Here is a 15,209-nt window from a genome sequence, read left to right on the forward strand (position 1 = left end):
CTCATCATGCCGACATTGCAAACTGATCTTAATCAGCTTGGAAGGAGGAAAACCCCTCCCTCTTTTTGCTTTTTAGGAACCCAAGGTTGTCCGATTTTCTTGTGCTTTGTGGGTTTGGGGTTTTATGAAGTTAAACTGGCCACCTCCCTTGCAGGGTTCCTGTGAATTGACTCTGAGTGAAACACCTTAGTCAAACAGGTGCAAAAAGGATTTACACCAGTAGCAAAACCACCCAACCCCACATTTCTTCCCCGGGTGTGTTCTGCTGAACTTTTCACTATGGCAAAAGGCAGATGTGGGGCACAGAAGTGGCCCTTTGTCTTACCAAACACACTGCAGCCATGGAGCTTGGAGATCTCTCAAGCATGAAGGAGAGGAGCCTCTCTTGCCAAGTCTTGACTGTACTTTCTTTTGGTCCAGAATTTCCCGGTACACCAGTTGCCTACACCCATTCATGCCAGAGCTGGAGTGAGTCGTACCATGATCATGATGCCCAGCAACTGCTAAATGTACCCCTTGCTGGCACCAAGAGCAGAATGGGACGTGGAAACAGCTGGTTCTCACCTACTGGCTGCAAATAGGCACACGCTGGCAGGCTGGTGGGAGGGGAGCCCATCCTGCTGTTGACTGGGCTCTCTGGTGTTGAGTATGGATAATATGATCACCCATTTTGGGGGCTGTCAAGGCAACATTTTTTATGGGCACTGTCAGATGCAGTAAGAACACCTGAGTGAGTGACAAAAATTTGTCAGCAATGTCCCTACATGAGTCTCTGCACATCCACGAAACAGTGCGAATAGCTCTTTGCAGCTGCTGTAGGCATTGGGCTCTGCTTTGCTCACGGCACCCCCAGGGTAACCTCTGTGCTTTGTTTTGGTTTTCATCCCAGGGAAGCAATTGATTGAAACGTACTTTGACTTCCGCCTTTACCGTCTCTGGAAGACTCGCCAGCATTCCAAGCTGTTGGATTACGATGATATTTTGTGAGCTGGAGAAGCCATTGTCCAAGGAGGGCAATCACCAGTGTCTCAGAAGTCATGCTTGTGGCAGAGAGACTGTTCTCATCGGCACGGGAAGCCCTGCAGGAGGCAGCGGTGCTGAAGGGATGGAAGGAAGGGCTGTAGGAGGAAAGGCTTTTGGGCAGAGACTTGAAGGGGAATGATGGGACTTCGCAGACACGGCCCGTAGAGCCCTGTCTCTCAGAGGAGCTGTGTCACAAGTGAAATTTCTTTGCAGGACTGAGCTGTTTCAGGTCACGATGGGCCAGAATCAATTCCAGGTCCTTTTAAAGACATTTAAAGCTCAGGTTTTCTTACAAAAACTAAAATAAATAACCCTTGCACTACAGTAGAGCAGTGACTTGAAGCCCAGAGCAGGCAGGGCCCTGTACCCACGGCTCACTCCAGCAGCTCTCTCTGCTGTGCTAAGGATGTTGGAAGGCAAGGAATGCCATACTTAATCCTGCAACCTAACGTTGATACAGATTGAAATACAGAATTAAGGTTTTAAATATTTTAAGTGCAATTTTTATACACAGAGGGGAGAACCCTCCCAATATTTAATTAGTTAAAAACAACACATCAATAATCAATAGATGAGGTGTTTTTAGTCTGCTTGAAAATATATTAAAAATCATAATATATCTTCTGAGGACATATTTAATCACCAGCAATATGGTTTTAATGTTACTTAGCAGACCCGGACCGTTTGCTGCATTGACCAGACCTGTTTGAGTTTGTTTTTATTTTTAATCTCAGAATAGCTGTGGTACACTAATTGTATGTGTTCGGATGAATTGTCTCTCCAGTTAGAGACAACTTTGTTACTTTATCTTTGCTGCTTGCAAAACCAAATGGTTTAATTTTGCTGAAAGTTTAGGTTCGTACTTAGGTTAGCACTTGACTGAGTGGGATCTTGGTCAGTTTCATAAAGATGTAACAATGAGTAGAAATTAATAGCCATGTTAATTTTTCACTCAGTATATTGCTGCATTTTAGAACGACGAGTCCTCCTTTTAGGCTGTCAGAAGCTAATTTGAGAATAAGAACAGCCTCCGAGGAGGTTTCAGTGTTTGAATGAATAGAATTAAATGTTTCTTGAAGTATCTAGCCTTGCTTAGTAGCAATTTGAATCTTTCCCACATTCACCTGGTTGCCAGTTGTGGACTTGCAAATTAGTTTTTTGTCCAGTAATCTGTTGAGCTGTTTGTAGTTCTCAGCTTTCCTTTCCAAACCCTCTTTGTCTGAGACAAATGGCTTGCAGAGCTCTCCTTTGTGAGCAGCTATAGATGTCAAATCCGGGTTTGTGCTGAATATCTTTAAAGGTGTACTGTGGAACATAGACTGACTTTTTTTCAGTCTTCTAGTCTCCTGAAAGCCTAGGGGATAAATATTGCTGTAGTCTGCATAGGTCACCCTAGCTCTTTGGGGTGATGATACCATTTCTCTGTCAGAGAGATGAAATGTACAGGAGAATAACCATGGCTCCTGATGTCTTCATCTGTAACAGTACCTGGCTGCGCAGTGCAGGGAAAAAAATGTATAAATCTTTGAAATAGTGTAAAAGAAAAAAAGAAAAAGAAAAAAGTTCTCATCTGTGGAAAATCCCCTCTCTTTCCTGCCCCCTGTGGTGGCGTACCACTGAGGGGCAGGCCACTGGCTAAAACTGCTGAGCCATGTATATTAACAATCTTTTATGTCAAATCTTTATGAAGCAACCCACATACAGTAAGTAGTGGGGGAAGGGCAGAGCTGGATTCTGGCCATTGGCAATCACCACGCCGAGCCAAATAGTTCATGAGTGTTGCCAAGCACGTGCCACGGCCCCGGTGCAGACAGCTGTTGAGAAAGGAGAGCACGTTTTGGCAGGCAGCCGGGAGGCAGCTCGGTTCTTTTCCTGGGTGATTTAGGCTCCGATGTGCAGACAGAAAGGATCCCTGGCACCACCACCACCTTCCTGCTTTTGGAAGGCCATGTCCTAGTCGAGTTTTTGAAAGTGCTATGTCACTGGCCCGGCATTTGGCACGTTAACCCCTCACTGCTGGCTCAGGAGGAGGTGGAGCTGGATATTCTACGACAGCCTAGACATGGAATGGCAGTGACCAGGTTGCGATGGTAACATACTAACACATCCGTATTTGCTGCTGTCACTTCCCAGTTTGCTTGGGTGATTGGGTTGTTGCTGAGGTGAAGAAGGGCAAAACGCTCTCTCATCTCAAGTAAAGCCTCCCTTCAATGAACATGGTAGCATAAATGTAGCATTGTGGAAACTGTTGATAATACTAAGTGACTCTGAAAGGGCCTTTCGTATGTACGCTTTAGTCATTTATCTGTATAACTATTGTATATCAATTATGATTGAGTATTTCTCAAAATAGAGTTGCAGTAGGAAGGTAGATTGTATAGTTACCTAACTTTTCCTATACAGAGATGTAAGTTTGAATGAATGTTTCACACTGTTTTACTGGTCCAATTGACTGTATACCGTAGTATATAGAAAATAAGGAATGCGTTTCTCTCTTTTCCAAAGATATATCCCATGTAGTTTTATCGTATTATGACATGAGCGGATTCTTGTATTTGTAGAGATCATTTGACTAAAAGGATGAAAAAATGTTCTAAAGGCTATAATTGGGAAGGATTTTATACCTCCTTCATATCAGTCATTTAAAGGCTATTGTGCTAATTCCACTTTGGATAAGAAGGTCATGCGAGACTGTATTAAATGCTTTCTTTACTAAAGTCTAGGAAACCGCATCCTTTGCTTCCCCCTTATCCATGAGACTTCTTATCCTATCCACGAAAGTTGTCAGGTTGGTTTGACATGGTTTGTTCTTGACAAATCCATGCTGACTGCCACACATTACCTTGTTATAATTAAGATGTTTGTAGATGGATTCCTTAATTATTTGCTCCATTCTCTATCTTGGCACAGAAGTTAAGCTGAGTGATCTGTAGTTTGCTGAGTAGTCCTTATTTCCCTTTTAATAGAATTGCACCTTATTTGGTCTTTCCAGTTTTCTGGAATCTCTCCTGACTTCCACGCCTTTTCAAAGATAATAGCTAATGGCTCAGTTATCTGCTCAATCAGCCCTTTGAGTATTCTCAGATTCATTTCATCAGGCCCTGGTGACTTGAAGACATCTAACTTTTCTAAGTAATTTTTAACTTGTTCTTTTTCTATTTTAACATGTGAACCTACCTCCTTTTCTCCAGCATTCACTATGCTAGGCATTGAATCACCACTAATCTTCATGGTGAAAACCGAAACAGTTATTAAGCACCTCTGCCATTTCCATATTTTCTGTTATTGTTTTTCCCTCTTCACTGATCAGCGGACCTACCCTGTCCTTGGTCTTCCTCTTGCCTTTCATGTATTTGTAGAATGTTTTCTTGTTACCCTTTATGTCTCTAGCTAGACTGAGCTTGTTTTGTGCCTTTGCCTGTCTAATTTTGTCCCTATACACTTGTGTTACTTTTTATATTCATCCTTTTGACCCAGTTTCCACTTTTTGTAGAACTCCTCCTTTTTGATTTTCAGAGCATTCTAGATCTCCTGGGTAAGCCAGGGCAGCCTCTTGCTGTACTTGGTATCTTTTCTCTGCAGTGCTCTTGTGTCCTTAATAATGGCCCTTTGAAAAGCTGCCACATGTTTTCAGTTGTTTTCCCTCTCAGTCTTGCTTCCCACAGGACCTTCCCTGCCAGCTGCCTGCGGGTACACCCCAGATAAATCCCTCCCCCTCCAATATAAAGGGCAGTGTCAGTTCCTTGCGCTACTTCAAGCCTCTCTACGTTCTGTGGAATTGGTCGCGCCTCGGCTTTGCACTCATGTGCTCTGTTGGGCATCCTTTGCATCCTGATGCAGTAACAGAGGTATGTTTACTGATGGACGAGTGCCCATCCCATAGTGTGTCATTGTACCGACACAATGGCTCCTTTCCATTCAAAATCTTCTTTGGCTCTCTCTGTGTTAAGCCAGGCAGTCTGGTCCCCAGAGCAGACTCCTTTCCAACAGCAGGCTTAGTTATCGGTGCTGTTTGGAACTTTGGTCACCACCCACTGCGAACCTAGGTAGCAGAGTCAGGTGAAAGCCCCTTTTACTTTTCCATTGGCTTCTCCTCCCACAGAGCCTTCTCCCCAGGGGCTTTTTGTTATGCTCCCCCGCCAGTATGCTGCTGAACTTAGCTCCACCAAAGGGAGCGTGCCTGGACAGCCACACCCCCAGCCATGCTAGCTGCTATGTTTTCTAGACTTGCTCTGGGCAGCAGCTTGGTGAAACTGGTGAACTGCCAGCCTGCAGGCAATTCTGGCCCTTCGTCTGTTGCTTGCCTGGTGGAAATGCACCTGGGCTCATGCAACACACACACACACACACATCTCAGGGTAGACATAGTTTATTGGCAAACATCACTCCGCTCCAGTCAGAGTGTGCGCACGCAACAGCTCTCGGGGAGGTGTTAACTAGAGCGTTCCAATAGGGTTGTCCTGGCCGTCTCCGCCCCCGTTTTGCCTGTGCTGCTGTGAAACCGTGAGACTGTGCCTGTTAGGGGTTTCCATAAAATGCCGCCCCACTTCCCTTGCAGGTACCTGTGCCCACTGATGGGGATGGAGGCGGCATGCCAGGCAGGCCGTACTCACTGCAGTGCAGCTCTGCTTACAGCGGAGCTTCTGCATGAAAACAAGTCACACCCTTCTCACACCCTGCTGTGTGCTGAGCGTGTCGGGAGAGCCCCCTGAATGCTCTGGGGAGGTTTGAGCCTCAGCCCCCATAGTCGGGACTTGGCCCAGCTTTCTCTCCAAGGGCCACTGCTCCTCTGGGCGGGACTCTGGGAATGAAGAAATTATCCCAACCTCACTCTACTCAGCCAGGCCTCCTCTCTTGCTTGTCTGGGGCTTGTGTGAACCCAGGTCTGCCTGTTGTGATGCTTCTTGACAGAGATGATGCACAGGAGACCTGTGTCTGCCCCTCTCCCCTGTCCCGTCTGCTCTGCTCACAGCCGCAGAAGGCAAGTTCTCCTAGGGCCTCTCCCATGGACCTGGCTAGTCACGGAAGGCTTGACGTGGCTCTAGAAAAGGCAGACATGAAATGCCTCCTTGTAACACAGCCTGACCAGGCTCCACCCCAGCAAGGCCCAAACACCTCTGGGGAATTCACTGGGCCAAAGCAGGGTGGCTTGAGGCACCATAATGGACCTTTCTAGGTCATGGTAAGCGGCCTGGCACTAGCAGGCACTGCCAGACCTGTGCATCTGAGATGTCCCTTTCTGGATCACATCCCTATGTATTTTGAGGCTGCTGGGTGAAATCCTCTTCAGTTGACTCCCTTGTGCTGCTCTTCCACTTGTTCGGGTTCAAAGGAGTTGCCCTGGTGCAAACAGGAGCAGCCTCTGGCCTCGTGTTGGCTGGGGTCTGTTTTGATTCTGTTTCCTGTCAGTTAGACAAAAGTAAGATCGTGGGAAGCAAATCCAGATTGGCTCTGAATTCGAGCAGCACCTGCTTTCACAAAACCAGGAAAGGTCTATTCATTTTGTCCATGCTGTGCCACTTAGAACAATTGTTTAGCTCCAGGAGCATTTGTGATCCGAATCGGTGTGCCCTTCCCGCAAGCCCTGCCGGCTGGACTGGCTATCACTGCTGCAGTGACCATCTGCTGAAACCACTGTTTCTTGCAGTCCCAAAGCATTAAACCAGAAAGCTCGCTCAGGGGGAGGTTGGCTGCCAACAACCTTAGATTTGGGTGTCTGATGAGACGCCGGCACCTAGAATGAATTTTCCTCCAGTAGTTCTGTTGGATGAGGAGGTACAAGCCAACCGCAATCAAAAACCAGTGCTCACACAGCTGTGGGGCAGTCTGGCTGCTGGTAGCTTTGTCTACCTCCTTAGGGTTTAATGCACGCTTGTTGGGACGTGGAGATGAATGGCCTGATTGTGATCCTGGCTACACCACTGTGAACCTGCTGTGAAACCACTGATGTTAAGTAGCGGGGGATTGGAAGTAGGGCCCTTGGTTACAAAAGCTAGGGTGCAATCTGTAAGTGGGGCTGCAGAGAGACAGCTTTGATTCTGACATGATACAGGGGAGAAAATTGGTGAACTACTGAATTTAGGGGTAATGGAAGAATGAAAATAATGGATATTAAATTCAGAGAACCCAGGTAAAGGGAAATGAAATGGTATTTCTCCTTAAATCTCCAGTAAATGTCAGAGTTAAAAGATGAGGATTCCTAATATGCTGCTTTTAAAACTGACCAATGAAAAGAGACATATCGGTACAATATCTCGGGGGTCTCTTACCTTTGCTAAGTGATGTCTTTGCACATTTTGTTCACACTTAAGGCAGAAAGGCTAATGATCGCTACATTGCAAAGAGGTGTTTGTTGTCTTAGATGACAGTATTTGGTCCCTCTGCAGTTAGGGCTCAGCCCAGCTCTCAGTGAGCTAACTGGAAGTCTCTCCCTCAGCGTCAGTGGGAGCCGTGTCTGGCTTCAGTGACAGCAGAACCTGCAGCAGAATTGTGTTACTGTGTACTAGTGAAGAGCCCTGCCTGGTCCCCTCTGGAGTTATATAGCAATAATGTGCCCGTTTCCCTCTGCTGTCCTCACTCCCCACATGATATCCATGTTGTTTCAGCTCTGAAATGTAATCTTTTGCCTACGGCTGTGCAAATCAATGTACCCAGCTCTCGGCCCCGGGGGCAAAAATTGCAATATTATTGTATTGACAAGCCTTCAGCGTTGGCTTTAAACAGGATTTGTCCAGAACCCTTTTGGCCTCTGGCAGAACACATGGTTGGAGATGGGATTCGCAAGGGTTGACCAGGAGATTTGGGAGCTGGAGTTTTGACTCAAACTCTGACACAGGCTTTGCGTTACCCTTTGCACATCCTGTTTGCGCCTTGAGGCAGAGCAGAGGGTTGCCAGGGAAACCCCCTTTAAAGGTTAGATTTGAGATGTCATAAAACTAGTTCCAGGTTCGTGCAGCGGGAGGTGGGTTTTTGGTGCGTGGTGAGAATTACACACCCGCATCTAAGTAAGTGTGAATACACACCCACACTTCTTGTAACCTATTATTTCCTTTAAAACCATGAATGGTTTGTTATCAGCTGCTAGTGGTGCCTGGGTTTCTGGCAATGATTTTTCCTCAAAGTAAAAAATCCACAAGCAAATGACTGGGGAAGATCACACAGACACAAAGCATAGCGAGGATAATAGAAGCTAATGTGCATTGGTTCGGAACATGAGGGGAGGTGGTCACATTATCTTTCTCCAAACTGGAAGGAGAAAATTAAATACATTTGTCTGCATTAATGAAAGCAACAAAATCTAATCTCTAAACATTCATATGACAATGCGGTGTAAAAGATCAGGTGTGTAGGACCCAATTCTGTATTGTGCTGAGAGCCCTTAATTCCCATGGAAATTATAGGTGTTAAGGGCACTCAGCTTCCTGCAAAACCCAGGCCTTTACTGAGGAGGAGTGTGTTTATTAGGCCAGTAGCTCGGGGTTCCATTTCCGCAGGCAGGCAGTGTGTTGGGAGGAGAATCTCTTCTTTTTCCCGTCCCGTTTCAACTGGCAGTTACAGTTACAGAGAGCTCCAAACTCTTCACCCACAAATTTCCAAGAGTTGCCACTGCCGTTTTTGGGTGCCCAGCTGGAGACAGCTCAGGTGCCACAAGTTGGCTACTGAAGGTCTGAAGCACCCCTGGTAAGCAGAGAGCTTTGATGTGTGGGTTTTGCTTCAGTGGGGGATTCCAGCTGTGTTTCAAAGGACAGATCCTAGGCCTCTGAGCTAGCGGGACAGGTCTGCTAAAAGACTGAAGAATCTGTCTGAGCATGCTCCCCGCCCCCTCCCAACACCCCTAAAATTCCATTTGCGATTGGCAACACCGGCCTCCCTCTCTGCGAGATTTGCTGAGCCGTGGGCTAGATCTGTTGTATCCACTGGGTACCTTCACGTGTTTCTTTGAGACAAAATGCTGCTTTCTGTACAAAAACCGTGTTAAATATAGATGAAAGTTTATAGATTTTAAGATGTGATTTAATAAAACCAGACGTTTTGCGGAAAGTGAGACCAAAGCTTTTTTCTCTTCGTCCTCTCTCTGTGCCAGGTTACTAACAAGATCACCAAGCACTCCTTGGTGTCCAGCGATGTTGTATTTCTTTTTAGTGACAGGTCCCAGAGGTGCGATACCGCGAGGGATGAAAGACAAAGACGAACATAGACAGCAGGGGGCCAACAGTTCTATAGTCTGAAGGCCCTGAGTTTATTATTCTCACAGCTTTTATAACCAAGTGAGAGCACATTATTATGAGAAAAGCAGTCAGCTACAATCAGCTACAATAACTGGCTCAGCACTTCTATCTCTAAAAAAGCCACATCAATCCTCCCAGTCCTTGAACATGGACTCTCAAAAACACCTAATCAAAACAACACAGCTCCCGGCGGCTTGCCTACACGAGAGCAGGTGTTCCGTCTAGATGCCAAGAGCCAAGCCAGGCCTGGGAAACGTGTAGGAGGGAGAAGGCAAAACTCCTTCATCTCCCCCTTTTTGTTTTCTAGCTACTCTATGCAACATCAGAAAAAAAAACAGCAGCTTGCTGCTTGCAATTGGAGGATAGGTTTCTGCTTCTCCTCCAAATAACACAAAGCAAAAGCAAAAGAATCAAAATCAGGCCTAACAATACTCGCGCTGAGCCCCCTAACAGCTTAATATGTTTGAGTGGATTCAAAGAACTCAGGCCATCCACTAGGCCGTCCAACAATTTCGATCCAGAGAATAGTTCTAATTTTTTATCAAAAGTGGTAAAGATTAGGTTCTGCAGATGTTGTATTTCAATTGACAAATTTCCTTGACCCAGCAAGTGTTTTTTCACATTTGCCCATGGAAAGTGGGTATCATTATAAGGTAAAGGGGTAACACAGTAAGAAGATACATTCCAATCACATTGCATTCTTAGTTATTTCTACAGGCTAACTATTTAATCGCCAAGCATTATGACAGCCTGTTGGAGATCAGCCATTTGAGAGGCTAGCTGGCTATCAACTTGGCGTTGAGAAGTCCAAAGTCCATCTGTATTAGCATGCCATTCTTGTATGAACTCGGTGGTTTGAATCGTTTGATGTAAAGCCGCTCCAGCTACTGCTGCTGTGGCGGTGACGGCAATAAGTCCCATAATCACGGCAATTAGCAGACCAACAAATCGTTTGGCTCTTTTAAAAATTCTGCTCAGGGCTTGGTTGATAAGATACATCTCAGGAGATTGCTGCCAAGACCGAGGCATTCGAACAGGAATCCATACTTCAGTCCGTGCTTTTAGTAAATACATCCTATCTCGTGAATGGTTAAAGGGAATAAAATGGTTAATACATGTATAAAAAGAACAGTTATAGCAACTAACAAAAAAATCGCTCTCATTCCATATGGCAGGGCCAATCATTATCAAATACGGCATGCGAACGCAAGCCTGGATATGATGGGTAGAGTTAAGATGAAATGTGACGTTTGAAAAGGTATTATTTTTTCCTTGGATATACATCCCTCTCCATGCTCGCACAGGTCATAGGGCTGTGGCTAATTTCCATAATGAGTCATGGATGGGGCCAAAAGGTAAATAAGGGGCTGGAGGGGACATACCACCTCCAATGCCAAACAATATTTCCCTGGGCACTTGTATATATACTATTATTTGCCTTATGCCATTTGAGGTCCAACACGATATTCTTTCGCCGAGCCGAGCCAACAGGGCTCCAATCAATAAATAGCACGGTTAAGGGGAGGGTTAGGCACATATGTTCAGTATGTGAAATTTTGTGTTGATGCACTTACGGTTGTGGTCAGTACCGCCAGCATGGCCGGAAACAGCGAAGCAGCTGTCTTAGGCTTCTGGATCTCAATCAGTACCTTCTCGGCTTCTTGAGAAAGTTTCTTGATCTGTCCCCAGGTAGGTGGGGTTGTCCGACGCGTTCGAGCCAGTGGGGTTCGAACGCGTTCTCCCACGTTCAGCGCTCTCATTTCTTCCACGGGGGGAACGATATCAAACAGGGGCACCATCCTCGCTCGCTTGGGGGTTGTCATATCTTGGCTTGATGTGTCGAGCCGGTACCCAGTGTGTTTCTCCAAGATCTGTAAAGATACAAGCAAACCCTCTGCCCCAGATCCTAACCGTTCCTGGGACCCACTGTCCTTCATCATTTTTCCAGTATATGGGTTGATTCAGGTTCCTTCTTTTGTTTATAGACCAATGTTTTTCTGCAGCGGACACATCATTTATAGTGGAACTATTAAAAAAATTAAAAATAAAGAGAGCCATATGTAATTGCTGTCTGGGTGTTATTTTTCCTAAATGTGATGTCCATACTCCCCCTTTTTGTTTTTCTAGCATGTTTTTAAGTGTTCTATGGGCCCTTTCAATAATTGCTTGACCCTGAGGGTTATAAGGAATACCTGTGGTATGCTGAATGGCCCATTGTGTTAAAAATGCGGCAAACCGCTGTGAGGTGTAAGCTGGTCCATTATCTGTTTTAATGTGTTTGGGGACGCCCAAAATATTGAACGTCTCTAATAAATGCTGAAATCACATGATTTGTGGTCTCCCCTGCTAGCGGGGTGGCCCATAAAAATCCAGAATACGTGTCAATGGATGCATGTACAAAGCTTAATTTCCCAAAAGAGGGGATGTGTGTAACATCCATCTGCCACAAATCATTTGCATTGAATCCTCGGGGATTTACTCCCGGGGGAAAGGTAGGGGCAGTAATGGGCCCACAATTTGCTGTGCTTGACTTTTGGTGATATGAAACTTACGAGTCAAGCCAGATGTGTTAATGTGAGTTAAGGAATGGTAATCCTTTGCTTGCTGGATGGTGCCTACCAATAGCTGATCAATGCTCTGGTTTCCTGCAGCTATTGGTCCCGGTAGGCTAGAATGAGCACGAACATATATAATAAAGATAGGGTGCATGCAAAATCTAACAAGGGATTGCAATTGCAAAAACATTTCATGCAATTCAAAACAAGATAAAATGGTAACTGTTTCTATCTGTCGGACAGTAAATTCAACATATTGGGAATCAGTGACTATATTGACAGGGTGCAAATAATCAATAAGCAGCTGCATAACAGCAGCAAGTTCAGCCTTTTATACGGAATTATAAGGGGTTTGCCATACCTTGGTAATTGGGCCGGTATAACCGGCCTTGCCAGGCCCACTAGCATCAGTAAAAAATGTTGCAGCATTAACAAGGGGTTGGTGCCTGACTATGGTAGATAAAATAAACGGGGTCCTTTTAAGAAAGGCAAACAGCTTGGCGTGAGGATAATGATTACCAATTTCTCCCACATAATTAGACAGGCTAATTTGCCATTGCATATTGTTCTCAAAGCTTTGGTTAACCTGATTTGAGGTGAGAGGGACTGTAATCGAATGAGGGTCCCATCCTGTGAGCTGTTTACAGCGGGAGCGGCCTCGATAGATTATGTCAGCAATCTTATTCAAATAGGTGGATAAAGTTTTTGCCACCTTGCTTGGCAAAAAAAAAAAAAAAAAAAATCCATTCTAATATAGCATCTTGTTGGGCCAAAACTCCTGACGAACTGTGAGGAGTGGGAAAAACTAACAATATAACCGGCTGCGTTGGCTGCACGCGTTGTAATTGCGCTGAGTGGATTTGTTGTTCCACCCATTTAAGTTCAGCCTCTGCTTCAATGGACAATTTTTGAAGACTGTTGAGATCAGGGTTTTCCTGGAGCGTGGCAAAAGTCAGCAAGGTAGTCAGGAAGATGAGGAAAAGTTCAGGTGCAATGCTGTCATCTGAGTTAAAAATAGCTACAACACAACTAGATCTATAACAATTACTAAAAGTCTATTAATATTAATATGGCATCTAGCAACATGCATATATTATATACATTAAAATTCTTTGGTGTGTACTGATGTTACAGGTGGCCATTGCCTTGCTTCCTCCCAGGGAAATGTGCATTCCAGGTGGTTCCTTCTTTTCTGGAGAGAAAACACAAGGTCAGCCGGTCTTGGATGTGATCCAAGCCTTGGTAATGGTTATTGGTTCCCTTTTAGAGTCTAAAGCAGTCTACACCCCCACCTTTGTATGAGTGCAGTACATGAGTCTGTGTTCCCAGGCTAGGGTGTTTAATTACAATAGTATCTCCAGGATTAGATTTGGAGTTCTTGAGTGGCACAGCCGAAGTTGAGAAATTTCTCCCAGTAGGGAAAAATCCTCTGCTGATTGGACTGCCCATAAGGGTCTGCTCGTTGTTTAGTCGCTGTACCACCTTATCCAGCCTGTTTTCCCAAGTGCCAGCCGTGGGCCTCAAGTGGCTTTTTAATAGCCCATTCCAGCGCTTGACTATGCTATTGGATAGGGGGTTTGTTTTTAAAATGTGAGCTGTTGTCAGACTGGATTTCATGGGGTGCTGGGACAATTGCTGTTAAGCAGTTTAGTCCCATAATTGTAAACAGTCCTGTTGCCAATGGGGCAGGGTATGGAAACCAATTTCTGAAACAACTTCCATTCCAGTCAAGAGGTGCTTACACCTGTGCCTGGTAGTAGGAAGTGTACCAATGTAATTAACCTGCCAGGTTGCCCATAGTGTTTTCCCATCTCTTAGTCTGGCAAATCGCTGTCCTTCAGCTGTGTGTTTTCAGGTTTATAGCACAGATAGTACAGACTTGCAACAGGTCTCTAGCCTGTTGGTGGGTGATAGGCCACCCCCTGAAATGTGCTTGCCATACCAGCTCATCACTCCCTGTATGCCCCAGGGTCTCTTATAGCCATAGATACAAACGTTTCCAATTTACTTGGGTGGCAGAGATCTGGGCTGCTGCATCTGCCAGGTTATTTAGCTGTGCAGCCGGGGTGTTATTCTTTTGCTGGGCTAACGCATGCCCTCTACTTAGGGGTTGCTCGGTGGCATGGTGGTACTCACTAGGCATTCCCACCTTCCATAGGGATTCCTTAATTAAGGTGGAGTTCTATGCGGTATCAGCTTTCCAGCATGGACATTTCTCTACCCATCCCGAGAACAAACAAACAATAACCAGCACAACTTTTAAAAGATTTACATTTGGGTAGCTAAATGAAGCTCATTTATAACTTCAAAAACAGTCCTAAAGGCAAAAATCTGGTTGCCAAAACTGTCTTTACAGGTTTGCCCATGTCATGGGCTTGGCAGACAGGGCAAGCCAGACAGTTGTTTGGGCCACTTAAAAGAATTTAGAAGCAAACCAATTTGCTTAAACAACAATAATCATTTCCCTGCTTCGCTTACATGAGTCAGGCTGTAATGCATGCAAGCAAAATAAAGGAGAAGGACCTTGGGTGCAACCAGGCGGCCGTCCGGGGAGCACCGAAGGTGTTCAAGATGCAAAAGACATTCACCCAGTCTCCAAATAGTTTCTTCTGAATTTAGGGCCTGATCTTAAAATAATACAATATCAATAAGGGTTACAATAGGAGACTGGAAATCTATAAAAATGGGAAACAGTGAAGCGGCCCAAGGGGGGGAAAGGTCTGCAGCTTTAGCTGCTGTGTCAGCCAAGGCATTTAATAAGGCAGCAATATACAGACCATGTTGCTTTCATAAGCCCATGTATATTTTAGCTTACCCACATAAACAATTTGATAATACTATTAATAAGATAAGCACAAACATAAAATACAAAACCACATTCTTCATTTTAAAAAGAGATTCATGATGTTTAAGTTGTTCTTCAGTAACTACCAGCTTTTCTCTGTGTCTCTGAAAGACAAAAGAATACTTTTCTACCCCCTTTGGGGTGGCAGGTTGCATATTGGAATATTCCATTTACAAATATGCTTAGTTCTTTCTAAACTCTGCAAGTTAGTCACTCTGAATTTTCTCCAGACCCTTTAGAGTTAAGGACTTACTCATTTACTCTTAACCTCAAATCACATGCTTATTTTCCAAAGTGACATGTTATTGGATATTACCATTTTAAGTATTACTAAAGGGATTTAGATCCTTTATACCTAAATTGAAAGGTGCCCATATCGGAAGGCGTCCCCTCCTTCTGGATGCACCAACAGGACAAACAGACAAACAGACAGACAACATTGAACAAAACTCCATAACAAAACACAAACACGTGTTAGCAAAACAATTAATGTGAACAAAACTCCATGACACATACACATACACCACAACATAAATGTTTACATAACTACACTTTATA

General features: G+C 44.8%; 1 protein-coding gene across 2 annotated transcripts in view; it reads left to right on the forward strand.

The window, feature by feature from the left end:
- NSMF (NMDA receptor synaptonuclear signaling and neuronal migration factor) overlaps positions 1–9,063 on the forward strand; it is a 65,111-nt gene extending 56,048 nt beyond the window's left edge. For both annotated transcript variants that reach the window (XM_075015758.1, XM_075015756.1), the window contains one exon: positions 890–9,063. In XM_075015758.1, coding sequence (XP_074871859.1) covers positions 890–987 — 98 coding nt within the window. In that variant the 3' untranslated portion in view covers positions 988–9,063. The remainder of the gene's footprint in view (positions 1–889) is intronic.
- Positions 9,064–15,209: the final 6,146 nt, after the last annotated feature.

The sequence above is a fragment of the Carettochelys insculpta genome, chromosome 21, assembly GCF_033958435.1.
Source record: "Carettochelys insculpta isolate YL-2023 chromosome 21, ASM3395843v1, whole genome shotgun sequence".
Lineage (NCBI taxonomy): Eukaryota > Metazoa > Chordata > Testudines > Carettochelyidae > Carettochelys > Carettochelys insculpta.